The 21058-nt window shown below is 40.3% G+C and overlaps 1 protein-coding gene across 4 annotated transcripts in view; it reads right to left on the bottom strand.

Moving 5' to 3' along the window:
- The window catches only part of epha3 (eph receptor A3), a 150133-nt gene that overhangs the window by 117633 nt on the left and 11442 nt on the right, over positions 1-21058 (bottom strand). For all 4 annotated transcript variants that reach the window (XM_084725379.1, XM_084725377.1, XM_084725378.1 and 1 more), the window contains exon 3: positions 7244-7904. In XM_084725379.1, coding sequence (XP_084581505.1) covers positions 7244-7904 — 661 coding nt within the window. The remainder of the gene's footprint in view (positions 1-7243; positions 7905-21058) is intronic.

Here is a 21058-nt window from a genome sequence, read left to right as displayed (position 1 = left end):
CTTGGTTGAACAGTTCATCACATGTCTAAAACTCACTCAGACCACCAAAACGCTTCACTCACGTCTCAAAACAAGCTCGTGGGACCAAAACACTTAGAAAGCAAACATTGTCAGTCATAACACACTGACCTAAAAAATACAAACAGCGGGGAGCATTCGATAAATGATGAACTTCTATCTTTGAAGTTTTTTCACATGAATCAGTACTCAACTGTGGGTTACTCAACTTCCTGCCTTCCTTGATCCATGTTTCCAAAGAAAATCATTCCTAAGCCATCCCGTTTTGTCTGTTTGGTTGATTATTATTTTGTTTTACTGCAGATTTATGTCACCGTAAGATTCATACTTATTTCAAAATGGTTGCAGCAGAAACGCATTAAATTTGCCAACATTCTGTTTGTGACAATGCTGAAAAATGTGCAGTGAATAGAAAGTGTTTTGCAGGAGGTGGAGTATGAGTGAGAAAAGAGTTGATGAATTTTGGAAAATTTTAGTGGTCAGTGAATGCTTTTCATGTGAAGGAAATGACAAGTGATCCACAGTTTGGTCCACACTGACTTCTATTCATTGACTGTGTAAAGAGTTTAATCTCACGATTTATTCATTGTCATTATCCCACTAATTAAATTGAATATCACAACTGCAATTTCAGCCAAAATAGTTGCAATATGATGTTTCTCCATATCATGGAACCCGATATTGAATTAATTTAGTGTGTCTGTTTCACTGACTGTGCGAAGAGTTTTTACAAAGTGACTTCGGTTTTGATCTTAAAAGTGGCAAAAAATGCAAAACAAAAAGCATTTCTTTTTATTTTGCGTGCTTTTCTCTCCACTCACAGTAAGTAATCCAAAACAGAGCAGTAACTGAGGATTACGTAGGTTCGACTGTATGTGTCTCTGTGTCTGTCTATGTGGATTTACTGTATATGTGTAATTATAATAAGCATTATGGTGCTGGCAAGTTTGAGGATTGTGTGTCCTGATAAATCCGGTAAGAATGTAAACCTGCGCCTCTCCTCACCGTACAGCAGAACAGCTGCTTGCATTTGCAACACACACACACACACACCCTCGAACTCGACAGACAGACATCCGTTTGCTGTTTTAGGATCAAATTAGGGGTTGCAGGAATTTCACACTGATGGTAGATAGGAGTTAGTTCACCTGCTCCAGTCTGTTCTAATGACAGATGAAAGACTGACTTAGCGAGATTAGATCTGGCCTCACATTCTCCGCGGAGAGGCCGAAGCCCGCTCACAAAACATACAGTAATCCACACGATGACTGACGCGTCCATTCGCCTCGTACAGTCCCAGAAACCTCATGTCCTCTCGCCGCGGCTCTCCACGACAAAAGATCCGATAACATCTTCTGCTCTGATACGCATGATGAAATATCAGAATATGTTCACGGCATTATACACTGTAGGCTGTGAGATATGTAATGACACATCGCGGCCATCGGCCACACACACACACACACACACACTCTCATAACAGCAGCTCGCACATGGCGTCCCATGGCCAAGGCCAGACGGAATTCATGTGTTCGTTTGAAGGCGCCACTGAAAAAACATCCTCGCTTTCACAAACATTTCTGGCTACACGCACAGACACACACACACACAGCCGAGGCAAGATAATGACAGTCTAATACTAGAGTGTATTCTGTTAAAGCCCTAAAACACACTTTGGAGTCTGTATAAACAAAAGCAACTGCTCTCATACTCTCTCCCTCTCTCCCTCTCTCTCTCTCTCTCTCTCTCTCTCTCTCTCTCTCTCTCTCTCTCACACACACACACACACACACACACACACACACACACACACACACACACACACACACACACACACACACACGCTCAGACAACAGAGACTTGGGTAAATGGAAGATGCTTCAAGGCGTTCGGTCAAAGAAAACAAAGCATGAAATATTCAGCGAAGGTGCTCCATCCACATCTGACTCAGAGGTAACAAAACCAACAACACTCAATCCAAACACCTCACTCTACTTAACAGCGGCTGCCTGACAGCAAGTTGATTTAATTTACTAGATTATTTATTTGTGCTCTTAGCTGAACTTTACTATGTTTGTTTATTTTAGTACAGTTGAGTTTAGGGAAATTTATCCAATTACAGAAGAGCATTTCCTTCCCACGAACAGCCAATTTATTTATAATAAATCAACAGACAAGCTCTGTCACATGATAAAGGATCAGTTCACCCCAACATAGGGATGTTAATAATTAATTATTAATCAAGATGGATTAATGGATTAATCAATAATGAATCAATAGTTTAGGCAATAAGTGCCTCATTTGACATGGTCGGTGCAGTCATTTGTTGAGTAAGGAAAGCTTCGGCTTAAACTTAAAATGAGAGAAAAATGAGAAAAAATTAGAAAAAACAAAGTTTTGTATCTTATTAATAACTGATGATGAATTGATTGATGTTCTAGTATGAGTTGCTGTAGAGTCGTCTGCTCTCTCTTTAATATAATGAAACTAGATTGCTTGTGGTGCTTAAAAAAAGTTTCATGAGGGATTACTTTCATTCAATGGTACAAAGAAAGTAGTTCATGAAACTGCTCACAGCGATGTCTGTGGATTATCTTGACTAACCAGGTCAGTTTTTCAAATGTACTATTTTATTTTATCTTACATTTTGTGCCATCTATTTCCATTATATTTGAGCGAAACTCAAAACTCACGCCACATAGCACCACAGGCCGGAGGAAAAATATTTGTTTTTGATGTGAACTGTCCCTTTAATACTTGGAAGAACAATGGGTTAGACATCTGTTTCATTCAGTTTTTACTGGCTGTGCCACTGTAAACATGTTTTCATCTTTTTTCCCCCCTATCTGTCTGTACGGTGACCTAACCCCAAGCACCCATCTATCTGTTAACACAGAGGGCCTGAGGAGCGAGCTGCGTGTTGGGGCCCCCCGACGGCTGCACGCGGGGGCTGTGTGGGCCTGTTGGTGCAGCTGTCCCACTCCAGGGTAACATAAGACCTTATTAGAGTCCATTAGACCTCTCTGAAACCAATAAGAGATTGTCAAATACATCCAAACATTCACACAATTCACAGAGAGACAGGAAGTGAAAAGAGGGCGGCATGAAAGGGGACAGGGGTCTGCCATTTCTCTGCATAATGTCCCCTACTTGTATCTATAACTTTTGTCTTTTCAAATATTACAAGAAATACACATTTGTGGATTGAACCTGTCAAAAATTTATATAAAATGTTATAAAAAAAAAATGGTGCATTTTCCCTTTAATTTATTAATATAATTGGAATTAGAGTCCGACATATGTATGGACAATACCAATATTACTGTAAAGTAAGTTTAAAATCACAACTTTAACATTCATTTTATTTATATTTATCAAATATTGTTTCAGTGCCCTGATGTCATTTTGGACTGTAAAAAATATGTTTATATAAATTTTCTGTATAAAGAATATCAACCAATATGTCACCCGACCCAACAGCATCTGTTAGACCTGTATACATGGGTTTCCTCCAATTTAAAATTTTAATGACTTCTAAGTCCTTCAACACCCAAAATAAGGTTTAGAAATAAATGGCACTGGCCCAGTGTCTGTTTTTAACCAGCACATTTCATGCTAATCCTTGTTTCTGTTGGCACATTTTTGGCTACAATCTTTCGTCTCCCGTCTGTCTGTTTACATTTTGTATATGTGAGGTTTTCATCTGACAGCTGCGACAAAGTTTCTCCTTGCATCTGAACAGTGAGACACGCTCGTCTGAGTCCACGGCCCCAGAAAAAGAGCTTCTCTTGGCCCTGACGGCGGGGGCTTGACCTGGGAGCCCGCCTTTGATCTTTAATTATCACCGGTCACGGCTCTGCGGAGGAGAGAGCTGATGAACACGGGAGCATTTATGACCACCTACAATAACTATCAGTAACAGAGCTGAAGACAGACTGGTTCCTCCTCCATACCTCCAGCTCTGTTTCAACTTTAAAGTCGTCGTGGAACAGCCGCAGTGCAGGGGTGGCTGCTTTCGAATAGATGCTGCTGTGCCTGGTGTCTTAAGCAGAGCGAGGAGCTCGCTGAAACTGAGAAAAGACGAGCACATCTTGAACGACACGGGCCGCAGAAACCGAGCAGCCACAACAAAGAGAAGGTGGGGTTTCGTGGCGCATGCAGCTGGAGCTTCTGTCTCTTTTCGCCAAAGCCGCTGTGAGCAGTTTTCTCTCTTCATAAACAGTGGAACATGAAGTATACACCACTTCTGTTGTTATCTTACATTATACACTGTGGTATTTAAATATTTCCTGTCTTATCTTACAGCTATCTTACAGATAAAATGTATTTGAAGCCCAAAAACTCGGGGGCATTATGAAAACACAGTTCTGCAGCTGCTGTTGGATGAGCTCTTGTACTGATGCGAACTGTAATTGATGAAAGCTGTTATGCTAACCACAAAAACCACGCACTGGAAATTTAATTTAGCAGAATTATCTAGTTATGTTGTGTCTGTGTGAATACATGCAACCCTTTATGAAGAAAATGTTTATATGAAAAAAATAATGAAAAAGTAAACATACTTTTGGGAACTTTATGACCCACTGCACTGTAAATTTTAATCAAACTGGGATGTTATGTGCTGAGGTTAAAGGCTCGTTATTTGACCTTTGAACTCACTAGTTGCTTGATCCCGAATGTCACGCATTTACTTCATGTATACTCAACAAACACATAAACGCACCGCTTTTATTTTTGTTCCCATTTTCCATTTTTCATTGGGTTCCAGATACCAGTGTTTTTTTTCAGCCAAGTCCTGACCCACCCTACTCTGCCTCTGATTGGCTAGTATTCATTGCCATTGTTGGTTGAATTGGTTAGATTTAGGCATGAGATGTGACTGGTTAGGGTTATGATAAGGATATCAGGGTAAGCCGATCAAAAATATAATAGGATGGGTCATGACTCTTCCCTCCTGCAAAACAAAAAAATGGTAATCACCATAGTACAGTGCCTAATAAATGTCAGTTTTTCAAGCTTAAACTGCTCATTTTAGCGTGGCCTTTTATTGTGACCAGTCCAAGGCACACCTGTGCAACAACCATGATGTTTAATCAGCATCTCTATATGCCACATCTGTCAGGAGGATAGATTATGTTGGCAAAAGAGAAGTGCTTAACCTTGATTTGTGAGCACAATTTGAGAGAAATGCTGCTCACTACTGTGTGAACACAAGAAGTCTTCGATTTTTTTACTTAGGAGCAAAAACAAAAGTCTTGTGTTGAGTATACTTTAATGTTTTTGGCAAAGCAGTTGGGGTGAAATAAAGTGAAATTAAGAAAAAGGCGGACAGTTAAAGAGTAATTGAAATCAATAAACAAGTCTGGAAAAAGCTGCATCTACTTGTAAAACCATCAGGTAAGCGGTGTTTCACAGAGTAATAGTCAGTCCAGTCCTGTAGCACCAGAGGTGAAAAATAAAGAAAGGAAACTTTTAAAGACTTCTGTCATTGTGCAGTTTTTCTTTCCAGTAACCAACTGGCAACGAGTCAAATCAGCCCCCCCTGTCGCAAAACACATGAGATGAAAATGAAAAATGAAAGGCGAAGTCAGGCAGTCGGACAGATTACTTTCTGACTTTTGCAACCGCCTCCAAAGGCGACTTCGGGGTGAGATCGAGTATCTCCAGACTCCAGTGTCTACCCACTCATGACTCCACCAACACCCGCAACCATCACCACAACTATTCCATTATTCACCATCCACTCCAGCCCACTCCTTTCTTCTGTGTTATCAGTCCCATCCTCACTGCTCTGGTTAAGATCTTCCCATAGCTAATGATGTGTCACAGAGAAGATTACTATTGGACTACTGCACGCTGCACCCTGTAGCTCAAAGACCTGGAGAACACATCACACACATGGAAATATATATGTGTGCAACTATCCACAGACACTCTGGGATTCTCGGGTCCTTTTGAAGGCATCACACATGCAGAATCCAACATACACTCATGTATATACAAAGGTCGGGCATGAGACATCAAGTGTTCAGGGCTGACAGATATGAAGTGCGACAGTCTTCTCATCAAACACTTCACACACTAAGCAGCCCCGGCAAACTTTGCATCGTGTCGCACAGGTTCCGAGGCAGGAGAGATGAAGAAGGGAAATGAGGAATAAGATAAGAAGAAATGTGCACTCTTAGAATTAAAGGTTCCTGAAGTGCTGAGGTTCTATCTAGAATCATTTGCTTCTGAGGATCAATTTTTTGCTGAAAGGATTCGTCAGATGTTTTAAATTAAGAATCCTTTTATCCAAAGAACCCATTTTGGAAATTTGGAGTTCTTCAAGCGTTGTTGAAATCTTCGAAGAAATCTTTAATTAATGGTTCTTTGTAAGACTAAAGGTTCCATCAAGAATCCTTTTTATCCAAAGAATCCTTTTTGGAAGTCTGGAGTTCTTCAAGGTTTGTTGAAACCTTCGAAGAACTCTTTTGTCAATGATTCGTTCAGCGTTCTTTGTAGTACAATATAAAACCTTGGTGGGTTCTAGATAAAAGTATTGGAATACAAAAAGGTTCTTGACAGAACTTCCTGGTTGGGTTCTTGCACCCTTACAGGCCTCTGGATATAACCATTACACCATAAAAGGATTCTCTCTAGGACCTTTTATAGAGGTTTTTGGGTGAAACTTCTCACAGATGGTTCAGGTATATCAAGGTTCTAACCTTAATTAAGTTCCCTTTTTTACATTTTGTAAAGGTTCCACTTGGAACCCTTCAAATGACATTTTCAACCGAATTAGCTCTGGTTCTTGAACCAGTTCAAGATTCTTGGAACCTCGGTGCTATCTGGCGAACTTGCCAACATTTCATTACGTACATACGTTTTAAGTGGAACCATTGTAATCAAGGATGATATCAAAAAAAGGCGTTGCACATGTCTGTAGAATATGAAACGCCCACTTTGGTTCCTAAGACAAAACCTGCTGGGATCCAACTTTTCAGGCAATTTAGTTTTGGTGGAAATGTTTTGAACGGGTCAAAATGAAGTGCTTGAACCAGAACTAGACTGGTCTCTAGTTGATGAAAAAAGGCCTGCCAGAGTCATACCTAGAACCAAATGTAAAAAAGGTCCTACCAAGAACTGACAAGGGTTCTCCTGTAGTTAGCAACTTTATTTCTAAGAGTGTAGTGAACAGACAGAAAGTATGAGACTGAAAGGATTGAAAGAAAAGCTGTCTTACTTTGGCAGGTGTTGCTTCTCTCCTCGTACCCCGGGTTACATAGACACTTCCCAATAGGCACAAGCCACTCCCCCTCTGTGCTGCAGTACATTCGTGGAGGCTCCTCCTCTTTGGAGTGATTGACACATGAGCCTTTGACCTCCACCAGTGACTGGGAGTCCATGGGCACCGTATCAGGGAAGGAGGCCAGATTCCTCACAGTGTACGGGCACTTCTTGAAGTAAACCCTCACTGACACCAAAGCTACGCAGGCGCCCACGTCCTGGAACGCCAGGTAGAAGCCCTTCTTGGTCATGGGACCCACCTCGCGCACCTCAGTGTTGAGCTTGAGAATGCGATCTCCGAGGTCCATTTGGGTGAAACTCTCGTCGGCGGCGATGGTGTCGATCTTGGAGAACTGGTGCTCCCGGAAGTGACTGCCCTGGTCGTCGTCCGTCTCCAGGTAGAGGAGGTTGAAGGTCTCCTTGCAGGTGCCCAAAACTAGCGGGATGGAGTTGCAGTCCCTCAGGGTGAACTTCAGCTCCACGTAGATCTTCTGGGCCGACTGGCGAGGGATCCAGTTGGTGCGGAGCCAGTTGTTCTGGCTGTACTCCATCACGTTGCAGACCTGGAAGGTCCTGATGGGAGTGTAGTGCTCATCCACCCCACTGATCTCCTCCCACTGAAAAAGATGCAGAAAGGGAGAGGTGGAAGAGGGAAACGGAGGGAGACGAGATAGAGAACCAAATGCAAAGGGGAAAAAAGGGAGCAAATTTTAAGGAAAGGGGGTAAAGGGAAAGGGGCAAAGGAAAGAAAGGAGGAAGTGATGAAAAAGATAAGGCAGAAGTGAGGATAAGAGGAAAAATAAGGGAGACAGAAAGGTGAAAAAGAAGAGAAAAAGGTATTGGAGGAAAGTTGCACAGGAAGGGAAAGGAAAGAGGGAATTTTAAGTCCAAAAAGGAGGAAGAAAGAGGAAAGGAGGGGAGGATAGCAGAGAGAAAAATAAAGTTATCTCCACCCTGTAAGCATTTACACATGAATTATTTAGATTCAGATTCACTCTTGCTGAATACTAAGCATCTAATAAACACTTAAGGGTGAAAAATCACACTACCAGATCTTTTGTAAATTACTCAAATTAATTAAAAGCAAACTTGCTGCCTTAGCCAAATTTTCTAGATTAGAGCGCTGTGAAAATATCTCAGAGAAAAGTGTGATTTCCCATCTCAATCCTACTAAATTTGCGTGAAGCTGCTTAATTGCTGTTAAATATTAGCAAAAATCTTATAGTGTTTTTTTTCCACCCTTACACTAACATGTTTTTTTCTCTACAAGTGAGGACTTTCAAGCTGCAGTCTTGGTTATTTGCATCACAGTACTACTTCTACTAAAGGAAACGTGCTGAATCCACTATGAAACAAAAGAAGCTACGAAGTATAGACAGATGTGAGTGTATACCAGGAACGTTCGTGTCTATCTTACATTTTCCCTCCACTGGGAGAAAGCAATGAGGAGGAGAGGAGAAAAAAGAAAGCGGGGTCATTCCTTTTGAATTCAACACAGCGGGAAGACTCATTGATCATGCGCTTTGGCTTCGCTGTCCAGGCAAATCAACACTGAATCAGAGCGATGATGAATGGGCAAACACCTGAAACACTGGGCTCATTGTGATTAAAATGACAGTCATTAGAATGAATGGGCCTAAATGTGTAAATGGATGCTTTTTCTCTGATTGTTTTTTTTTTTTTTTGCTCTCCGTGAAATTCAGAATGGATGTATGCTTGAATGAGCAGTGCTTTTCCTCAGACAGAGAGACACAGGGAAAAGAGAAACACTTTCTGGGTAAGTGGAAACTGAATTATCGCTCCTTTCACACAAGCATTAATGGAAACATAAACCCACACACACATATACATTCACATAAGGCTCATGTGAAGTGTTTAAAGTCCCGTAGCAAGCGGACACAGCAGGTGCTTTCAGCCCCGAACACAGAAATTAATGACGAGCTAAGAAAGTCTCGGTTCTCTATTACATGTTTTTGTGTGCCTGTGTGTGTGTGTGTGTGTGTGTGTGTGTGTGTGTAAAGCACATCTATGAGTGCCTGGTGTTCAAGGAGCTCTCAGGCTGAAGGATGGCCACTTGCTTTTCATCTCACAGTAAAGTTAATGAAACACCCCTGAGAGTGAAAGAGAGAATAAGAAAAGAGGGAGAGAAAAGTAGAGAAAGTAAAAAGAGACGGAGCAGAAAAAATTGCAAGAGGAAGAAGGAGGGAGAGATAAAGTGAGAGGGGAGAGATTCCTTTGGTGTTTAGTCTCCCCCGTCCTGCCTTCGCTGGCGTCACCTCATTCATCAGAGTCTGCACTCTTAGAAATAACGGCTCCAATAAGGTTCTTCCTTGAGGGCTGAGGGTCCACCCAGAACCGTTCGCTTCTGAGGAACCTTTCGTTTAAGGAAGGGTTCGTCAGGGGTTCTTTGTAAGACTGAAGGTTCCATTAAGAAAGACTTTATAAAAGAAAGAGTTCTTCAGGGATTGTTGAAATCCTTGAAGAACCTTTACATCAATGGTTCTAGATAAAACCTCTCAAATATCAAAGGGTTCTTGGTAGAACCCCCCGCGTGGGTTCAGGATAAAATCTTTTGAATTCCAAGGGTTCTTGGTAGAATGTCCCTGTGTGGGTTCTGGATTAAACCTTTGGAATATAAAACAGCTCTCAGTACAACCTCCTGGGGGAGGTTGAACCTTTGGAATAGAGTTCTCAGTAGAGATCCCTGAGCGGGTTCGAAATAAAATATTTGGACCATTCAAGGGTTCTCGTTTGAAACCCCTAGGTGGGTTCTAAATAAAGTCTTTGGAATAAAAAATGTTTTGTGGTAGAACCCCTGTGTGGGTTCTAGATAAAACCTTGGACTTTGAAAGGGTTTTGGTAGAACCCCAAGGACGGGTTCTAGATAAAAAAATTGGAAAATTGAAGGGCTCTTGGTAGAAACCCCTGGGTGAGTTCTAGATAACAACTTTGGTATATAAAAGGGTTCTTAGTAGATCCCCCTGGGTGAGTTGCAGATAAAATCTATGGAATAAAAATGGCTCCTAGTAGAACCCCCTTGTTCTTGGTAAAACCTTTGGAATTTAAAAGGATTCTCAGGAGAATCTCTTGGGTGGTTTGCTTTTTGTACCCAAAAGGTGGAAGGGTTCTTGATAGAACCCCTAGTGAGCATTCTGGGAGAAACTGATGCACCATAGAAAGGTTCTCTGTAGAACCTCTCATGGCAGGCTTTGTGGGAAACCTTTCACAGATGGTCCTAGTTATAATCCTTTGTGTTTAGTTCGAGGTAGAACCCTCTGAAAGGGTTCCAATTGAAACCTTTTGAAAAGATTCTACCAGGAACCAAAATGAGTTCTCTTTTGAGGACAAGCCAAAGAACCCTTTATGCTTTCTAGTTAGCACCTTTATTTCTCAGAGTGTAGTCCAGGCTCTCTACGGGTCCAACAATAACAGGGGAAAGTAGACAGAACTCAGCGGGGCTAAACATAAAGAGCTGAAGCTAAACTTAACATTTCACCTCATTTCAAGTTTAATCGCTTGACTCAAAGTACATGTAGAAATAATGAGGTGGCGACATGCAAAAAGGTTTGATGACAGACTCTGACACAACAGAAAGCAGAGGGAAGACACGATCTGCCGCCATGATTAGTGAGTCTGGTGACATTTCGCTTGATAAGAACGTACTTACTTGAATGTAATGACAAGAAGGCATCTTAATATCTTTAATGCTTTATATAGATATTGTTTTCTGTCAGAGTTAAATGTCTTTCTCCAGGGGTTCAAAGCAGAACAACCGGGGATCTAACTTTTTTTTTTGTGCAGATTTGATCCGTCACTGCTGTTGGTTAAAAATACTCACTGCAAATATCACCTCCTAAAAATACAGAAATATACACGTTCGCGTTGCCACTCCTGTGAGTGAAGGTGTCAATATTCCAACCTCATCACGCAAAGGTGATGTGGGGTGTTAATATTTCAGGTTCTATTAATATTTAATATTTAGAACACATGCAGAAGACTTTTAATTTGCCTGAAAGCCTCACTGCATTATATTCCATTTATTACAGTTCTTACAAACTGATGGCACAAATTGCTAGATAAATAAATTAATTTAAAAAATATTTAATACATTCATTCACCCCCTGCAAATAATGACATGTAAGTAGAAAAGGACTTTTAATTTGACAAACCACTTCCCACAAAAATAAAGACATTTCCAGCACAAATTGAGGCGGAAAGGGCACAAACTGGTGCATAAAAAAACACTAAAATGCAGGAAATGAAGTCTTTGATGCTCAAAGTTTCCTGGGGGAGAACCCTGCTTAGACATTCTCGCAAATGTTGAAATTAAACCTATGCCCTTGAGTTTAAATGTGTGTTTTTTTTTTAATATGTTCCAACCTTGTCTGCTAGAAATTGCATTTGCACGCTACTAATTAGCAACAGCAAATAAGGTCTGAGTCAAACATAACATCGCAGAAATTATGTTTTTTTTGTATCTGCATATCTGTTCATGGCATTGTAGCATAAAGCGTGATTAACATTTTTATGGTTATGTTCAGGCGCTCAAAGCACTTGGTTATTATTAGAGAAACATCTTGGTTAGACATTTAAAAAGTTCATGTTGAAAGAATGTTTTCACTTGTTCTATATTTGCCCAAAACCACAATCTTTTCCTAACCTCTGCTCAAGTGCTTTAACAGTCGAAAATTAGCTAAAATGTGGAACTGTGGGTCTCTGGAGCCAAAGTATCATAACGCAGCTCTGATGAACGCAGTGTAAAACATAAATAAAACCATAATGAAATCATTTGCAAACTCACTGTATGGGGAGCATAGTACTGTCTCCTGTGACAAATTAACCTGTGGTTTGTGTTTTTTGAGTACTCCACATGTCTTTTCTTGCCTCTGTCCCAAATTGTTCAGAACATGAACCATCAAATTCACATGAACTTGCCATCAAATTCAGAATAAACACATAATTACGAAAATCATGAAGTTTATTAGTTAAAATATTAAATATGATGTATTTCTTTTTTCAAGTGAGTATGCGTATGTCAAAAATGATTAACAAATGATCACATTCTGTTTTATTTATGTTTTACACATCATCAAAACTTTTTAGAATAAGGGTTGTACATCTTAAGAAAAAAAAAAAAAAAAAAAAAAAGATGTCAGTCAGTGAACATAGTCCAGCCAACAATTATGCTCTCTTGGCAAAACAAATTTAATATAAATTCTTGAAGACATGGCCGCTTGTGCAGTTTTTCTCTCTGTGTGTAACTGCACAATAACACTAAAAGTTGTAATTTATTTACAGTGAAATAAATGGTCATAAATAGTTCACAAAAAAAATTAAATATTAGCTGTGCATTTTTTTACAGTATTTTACCTCTGGCTCTGCGCCTTTCATTCTAACGCTCTATGATCTGCCATCCAGTGAAAAACTTAAAGAGGATGGAGCGAATGTAAATGGAGCAGACTTAAGTATCTATTCTGTCTCGTTGCTTCAAGAGCTTCTCCACGTATTCAGAAAATCATTCTTACATTTCATTGTCCCACACTTAATTTCCCCTTATCCTGAAAAGTACGTTAATCTGGCAATTGGTCTTTAACAGAACAAGTTGCCTGAAGGGCGCAGTGTGTGCGCATATACAGTATGTGTTTATTGGGTGAGCTAATGTGTGTGTGTGTGTGTGTGTGTGTGTGTGTGTGTGTGTGTGTGTGTGTGTGTGTGAGAATGTGTGTGTGCATATCATGTGGTCTTTGTAAGCAGATGTGTGTGTGAGCTGCAGCTTTATGTTTTAGCCCTTTATGTTCTGTCTTGTCCACCTTCATGATGCAACCTGGGCCGAATCTAAAGCGATTGTTTTTGTTTCTGTCTTTGGGAGGAGTCTGAAGTTTGCCGAACACAAACACACACACACATTTCAAAATCAAACCCAGGTGTGTGTATACGCCTGTGTGTGTGTGTGTGTGTGTTGCATATACTATATCCTATCCCAGAGGATAGAGATGACTTGACTTGAGCAAGTCTCTGCCAAAGTAAATGAGACCTCGGCTATGATGTGAGGATCCCACTCTGGAGGATAGCATCTATTACATGGAGCGACCCTCCTCCTCCTCCTCCTCCTCCTCCTCCTCGATCCCCAAACATTACATCATAAGAACGATCTCCTCCAACCTTGAGTCACTTCACCGGGTTAGTTAGCTGAGGATTGTTTTACTGTCCTTCGCTTGATGAGGAGGAAGAAAAGAAATAAATACAGAACGTCTCGACTTAATTCTCTAGCTTCAGACCCAAAGAAGTATTTGTTAAGAGACAGTGATGTGCTCTCTGGTCCAGCGATGGTATCAATTGTACGGAATAAAATGGTGCAACACTACAGCACCCATGGGTCTGAGCAACCCTATTTTACTCTTAACTTTAAACCTCTTTCAATCACAACTGCAGACCTCACAACTGCCATTGTGTTTGCTGCTGAATATTATTGCACCTACTTGTACTATTGTACTACAAGTATTTACTTATGTTTTTATTGCATTTTTTGTATGGTTAATTGTATTTCCATATTCTATATTGCTTACTTTTATAACACCACTTTAATTGCTATGGACGTTCATTGTATTTCTATAAACTACTTTATTTTGTGTTGGTTATTTTTGTATTTCTTGCAGCTTTTATTACTAAGATCTTTTATTCTTTGAAAATATGTGTTCTTGGAACTATTTGAATCTATTGCCAGACAAGAGTGACAGTGTTGGACGATTCTGTAAAATGATCCTGACTCCATTTGCGCATATTGGTTTTGGTGCTTAATGATTCTCGATTCCTAATTTCCCGGTGTCCTCCTGCAGTCTTCACAGCAGGGTTGTATGAAATGCTAATTACTATACATCATATTATGTCACCAGCAGAAACACTTGGCTAAGCTAACGTTAGCTAGATAACTGTAATGACAGTGATCTCTTTTCTGGTTTCTTCAATATTTTGAGGTTCAGTCGGGTTACTTTACTGTAATAATAGAGGAGTATCCTGTCATTGTAAAGGATTCTGTAGCATAGCATTTGCTAAATTGAGGTTGTTTGTTTCATCTGATTTCATGGAGGATTTGATTTTATAGTAACAGTCTCCTTGCAGATGGTCTTGTTTGGTCACCGAGGTCATGCAGAGGCATCGGTATTAAATCTAGATTGTTTCATGACCAGTTCCTTGTAGTAGCTTTAACAAGACAAATCCATTAGGAGACTAGAAGACATGCATGCATACTTGCATGTCTACAGGCGCAGACAGATAACAAGCTCAATATATGGTCGGTGTTTGCAGCACACGGTTTAATTTGAAACTAGAGCAAGTGGAATTTGTGCAGGAATCGGTGAGTAGAACTGAAATTAAATGTCCCTGATGATTCCTTCTCCTTAATTTTGGAATCAAGTCTTGTTTAGAATTGGTTCGTGATGTCCAACCCTAATCCAAAGGCAAATTTTTTACCACCACTTCTTTTCACTGTGTGCAGTAGCAGGAGGCTCTGCTGGCGACAGAGGAAACTCCCACTGTGAACGTGTGGAGCTGTTTGTATGTCAACCAGGATAAATAAGGTCTGAAGTGAGCAGCCTCCCCCTTGTTTCTCTCCAGGGGGACGCAGCTCCCCTCTCCCTGCCCTCTAATTGATATATAACAACACCAGGCCCCCGCACCGGTCCTCGTGACCCACGACCCCGACCCCCCGATGGTCACAGTTGGGCCACAGTTTGGTGCGATCTTGCCACTGGTCACCCTCTGATCTGTGCTGTAGGTGAAGCGGCCGAAGGGACAGTAAAATGGAGCGGTGGTAACTCGATCTGCTCATGACATTACAACTACGGCAACAGGCACGTCTTAAAGTCACAGAGTCAGCACACCAGTTCACCCACTTCAAAGACACGCAGGTCAACGGGAGTTAATGGACCAGTATATGGAGCCAGGATAGAGTAACAATGCACTTATACCAAGACTAGCTGTGTTTTTAGGGATCAAGATTGAGAACTGCTTTACTTTGTTTTGTTTTATTTTATTATTTCTATCTTTATCTTTTTGATTTTATTTTAATTACATTTTATTTATTTTGATTTCATTTTATTCACAATATTTGGTTATGATATAGTATAAAAGTGTTAAGATTCTTTTGTACATGTGTTAAAACAGGGGGGCAGTGTTTGTATTAAATTTTGTGGTTTTTGGACAAGGATTTGCTAAATAGGACTCTGATAAAAATCATGGGAGAGTTTACGCACTGTGTTCTCCTACAACTGGAGAGGGGCAAATCTAAAAACTGGAGCGTCCACAACAAGTGCGCAGCCAGCTTACGTTCTGGGCTCCACTGAGGTCGGCGGGGTCACGGAGACGACAACTGCAGCATATCAGTCAGGGGGCATTTCATCAGCCGGTCTTACCAAAGGGAGACCCAAATCCACACTTCATGCCTTCTCCGCTTCGTCCTTCCTCCTGTTTGTGAACGGCTCCGAGTGTCGCCCTGCTGATCCTTGTTTACACTTTGCTCAAGGACGCATCAGCAACGACTGCTGAAGGATTTGTTCATTTTCAATTAACTGCAAAGAACCACGTCTGAACTACACTCATAGTACTGTGGGGTGTAACTATCTGTTAATTCGTTATTCATGGCCTTTTAATTATAAGGACGTCTAGTATTTTTTATTGTTTTGTGGGATATTAAAGGGATAGTTCAGATTATTTGAAGCAGGGCTGTGTGAGGATGTTCCACCAAAGTGAACACTGTATTTGGAATATTTTCACCACTTTACCTCGTCGTCAGGCAGCTTTTTCCAACAGGAAACTGCCATTATACCAGGCAAATCAGGCAGCAACCTAACTCCTTAAGGAAAAACAGTAATTTTACCTTGCAGAAAACAATAGTTGCTAGTCTACCGCTGCCTTGTTTGGTTAGTTTGTTTGAGTTATTGTGTGACTAAAGGTCTAAGGAATGACTGTCGTGCTTTTATAGGATAATTGGATTCACTGAAGTCACAGAATAAGACAAACAAACTAGTAGTTTGAGGCAGATGTAGACCAGCAACTCCTGTTTTCTAAGAAGGAAAATTCCTTAAGGAGTCCAGTCACTTTGGACAGGGATATATTTGGCTTATATAACAGCAGTTTCTTCTCGGACTTCTCAGTCTGATGGCAGGTTAAAGCAGTGAAAATATTATAAATATGCCACACTAGTGTAAACGGATATTGATTTCTTTATCTGGACCTTTTTTTTAAGTGGCTAAAATATATTTTGCTGCTGACTCTGTCCACAGGAGTACACAGCCTCCATGCAGGTACTCCTGTCTGCTTCTTCCCTCTTAAAAACCCGCTTCAAACAATCCAAACTATGCCTTTAATGTACAATGTAGGATTTATTCTTGCACACATGGGTGTATTACAAGTTTTAAAATGTTCTGTTCAGAGGGTTTGCATCAGCTGTTCCTCTTACCAAGAAAAAAATAAATAAAAAATATCTTATATTTCCTCGTCTTCCTCCTCCTCTCTGGTCTCTTGCCTTGGTGGGTTAATCCTCGTTTATGGACGAGCTTTTCTCTGTACTCTCTCTCTCGCTCTTGGGGGAGTGGGGGGGGGGGGTGTTTTATGCTGGTCAGGCTGATTTTGTAGATGGGTGCATGGGGGGCTTTAAGAGCCCTTGGGTGACTAAAAGAAGTTGAAACAGCAGTCTGTACTCTAAGAGCGCAAAAAAAAAAAAAATAGAAAGCTGACTAAAGTGGAGGACCTAAGTCCAAAATATAAAAAAAAACTATGCCATACTGTGCCTGCCCCACCCCCCACAAACTCCCACCCTCTGCTTCTAGATCTGAGAAACTGTATGAGATGTGAATGTGTGTTAAATATTTCTCATTATTCCTGAAAGTTACTGCAGAGTTCACTGTGACTACTGGCTTTTATCTATTCATGTCAAGCATCTTCATCGCTATACAAAAGTTTACACAGTGCCAGCTTTTATAAAAGTCTATTTTAATATAACTACTTGAAATTACTTCTTGTACCCTTAACCTGCTATTATTATTTCTGTAAAATGCCGTCAGTTAAGTCTCTTAGTTTTGTTCATCTGACAAGATTTTCTCCCTGCAGTTGAGCCTTCATTTTATCTTGGTGACTTGAAGACTCAGTAAGGTTAAGACTAGCGCAAGACAAAATTATATTTTGTGATGAAATAATGCAGTGTTTCCCAAACCTTTTCTGGCATTTCTGGCTCCAACAATTCTCTTCTTTCGTGGTAAATGTAAAAAAGAAATATTACCAAAAAATTATAAGCAGGACATTTAACTGCACAAAACACACACATTTCTTTTCTTTTTCACTGGTTTCATATAACACTGATTTTCCTACAAGGAGCCCTGTGTTTTCTAACATCTGAAATAAACTTGTTCTTATTCAAGCATAAAAATTTACAGACTATCGTTGAAAATGCAGCAAAATAAGTTGATTTTATATGTGACTCTGTTAGTTGACCTGAAGCAAATACATAGGCTTCGATAACTTTTTCTAAACTTTCAATATTTTAACATCTCAGCATTTCAGTCGAACGTATCGAGTTGCACATAAATAATAACTAGCTATGCAAAAAACGTTACTTTTTTTTTTTTTTTAAAACAAGTCGATACAAAACCGTCCTGGAAAAGACATCAATGCAGTTGTATCCCCTGTTGGTTCTTATGAAAAATGGACTTCGCTCCGTACGTGCCCATTAATTCTATTTTGTATGCACAGCCAGTGTCTGGGGTGTTGGTTTGTTGCTGAAGAATGCTTTCAAAGCACGCAAGAATGTAATCTTTAACACTCTTTAGTCTTGTGAAGGGCTAAGCCCCCTGGACACTGCTCAGCAATCAGCCTGCCTCCCAGACAGATAACGGTATATCTGGATCACACGCGCTCACACACACACACACACTTGTCAGTCTAGTCGGTGGCTCCGGAGCGCACATCCTGGGGAGGCTAAGCTCTTAATTTGTTGTGACCGGAGCACGTTGTGTCTCGGTAGGCCAATAGCCGCGGCCTCTCCATCAATGTGAATGAGTGTTTGTGCGTGTGTGTGTGTGCGTGTGTGTGTGTGTGAGGGCTCAGTGCCACTGCCACATTATGAGAAATCATTTGTGAGCAGCAGTCTCCCAGGGCAGGCTGCTTATCGGAGCGCAGTCAGTGGATGACGTGAGTAATTACAGATGATTCACCTTGAGGACTTGATCATCAGCAATATCTCTCTGTCTCTGTCTCTCTTTCATCCTTTCTTGTCCTTCCCCCTCTCCTCGTCTCCCTCTTCCCCGCCCCCTCTCTTCATCCCTTTTGCCTCCCACTTCCTCTCTTCCTCTTTTTGATCCTGTCCCATCCCCTCTCTTCCTCTCTGGAGTCATTCTCATTTAAGAATGACATTGGCTTCCATTCCTGCAGCATTTTTTTTTCTTATGAACTGCACAACCGCTTTCTTTTCTTCTGATCTAATTCAAAGCAAAATAACTTGAAATAAAGCAGAGCTCGCCGCGCACGCTGCATAACCTCTGTCACACATTCCACCATGCGTCGGTATGCGTTAGCTTCTATCAGCACAACATCAATCTGTCCCCTGAAATGGTCACGTGATTGTTCTGAAGCCTGCAATTGTCTTTGGGCTATATGCATTGAAAGCGGCCTGCAGTTTTTCCTTTGGGTCATTTTTTTCATTGTGGTTCGACATTCATGAAGAAACCCTGAGCGCTGTGACGGTGCCAGCGCTGTATATGGCCGAGGGAAACAAGGTTTGGCAGCTCCACGGAACAAATGACTGGATTACCTTAAGCCACTGCCAAGGAGTAATTCTAACACTTAATAAAGGAAAAAGGAGGAAGTGTGGTGTGTATGTGTATGTGTATATGTGTAAGTGTGTGTGTGCGTGTGTGTGTGTGTGTCAGTGGACCAGCCCTGAGGCACAGTAGTCTAACTAGTTAGACAAATAAACACTGAGCGAGAGCCCACTGGAGGGACTTTGGTAGCAGAGAGAGAGAGGCTGATAGATGAGGCTGCAGACATTGTTTTCCAAAAGTATGGGAGCATGTTGCTGCAACATTGCTGGTTGTTTTTTTGTTGTTTTTTTTTAATTAAAAGTGGTAAAATATATTTTTTTTCATTGTGGTGAAAAAAGTTTGTGCCAAGGATTTCAGCACAAAATCTTTAAAATGATTGATATCATATGATACCCATATCCCACCAGATATATTTCACTATAGCGCGCAAGAGCAAAATCATTTTTGGTGCTAAATTTTCAGTTAAAACACTTTAAAAAGTCTTGTGCTTTGTGTTGTAGATACTTATAAGGAGAATTATGTAATATATTTTCTATAACAAATCAAAAAAATGATGATATGTCATCAGACTTTAAGGAAACATGTTAAGTTGAAATACTCTGACAACAATGCTAAAGATGTTTATAACAGTTAAATTGAGCAATATGTTAACAGAATCTGGCAGGCAGAAGACGGGCAGCCATTGAACTCAGCTCCATAGTATGTATTTTCATTTTTGCATGCACATCGTTACATATTGCTCCTTTAATTTGTCTTCAATCATCAGACCCAGAAATATTCATCATGACATTAAGATCTGTGATTTTTTTCCTGCTGGTTGAAAAGAGTTGGTAGCCTCGCGTCATATTTCTCACATAAGTTGATGAAGACACCGTCTACAACAGAGAAAGTGATTGTAAGTTTTTTTTTGCTCAGAATCGTATCATATAATCACCATCAGTACACAGTGGGACCTGCTTTGGCTCTGGTGGCCAGAGATGGACAGTCTTTTCAGGGGAGAGGTGCGATGAACAGTTGGGACTGACCAGTTTGCGAGTTCTCCACGTATAAAGTCAGCAATTTTTCTCACATAAGTTGCCAAAAGAAAACTTGTGATTGTGAATGTCTTTGTTTTTGTTTGGACTGATGAGGAGGAAAATGCTCATTTAAGTGATGATCCTCAGTGAATTTTGGGGTCTTGAGGATTAATAATACAGATATGATAATATCATATGAATAATAAAGTTTTGTTTTTCTCCGTTCTCTCATTGTCTCCCATCCCCAACCATACAGTAACTATAACTTTTGTACACTTATGGTTACAGCCTCTCTTTCTATACTCCTATTTTGAGTGGAACTTATTTGCAATAATATTGTTATCATATTTTTTTTATTATCAATTAATCAATTAATTTCTTGATTAATCAATTAGTTGTTTTGACCAGAAAATGGCAGAAAATTGGGAAAAAAGCCCAAGATGACATTCTGAAATGTCTTGTTTTGTCCACAACCCAAAGATATCCAGTTTACTGTCATACACAAGTAAAGAAACCTGAAAATATTGTTTAAAAAATTACTCAAAACAATCAACTGATTATCAGAATAGTTGAGAATTAAATTAATAGTTGAATGACAACAACAGCTTTGCTATATGTACATTTTTGCAATTATAGTTTTGTTTTTTGTTTTTTAGGATTTTCTTGGGCATTTTGCCTTCATTTGATCGTGACGGCTAAAGATATGACAGGAAAGGGGGTAGAGAGAGGGGGGTGACATGCAATGCGGAGTCGAACCATTGGCCGCTGCAGAGGACTGACAGCCTCGGTACATGGGCCAAATCCTTTGATTAAAGATGTCAAATTTTCCTTTTTTGTTTTTTTTTTAAACACGCTCACGAACCTGAAAAAATATACGTTAAAAGATGAGTAACTGTCTTAATGCATGTGTGACAGACAGAAATGAGGTGGTGCATATTTTCA

The sequence above is a fragment of the Lutjanus erythropterus genome, chromosome 8 (genome assembly GCF_056507025.1).
Source record: "Lutjanus erythropterus isolate fLutEry1 chromosome 8, fLutEry1.hap2, whole genome shotgun sequence".
Taxonomy (NCBI): domain Eukaryota; kingdom Metazoa; phylum Chordata; class Actinopteri; order Lutjaniformes; family Lutjanidae; genus Lutjanus; species Lutjanus erythropterus.
This window is presented reverse-complemented; position numbering and strand designations above follow the sequence as displayed.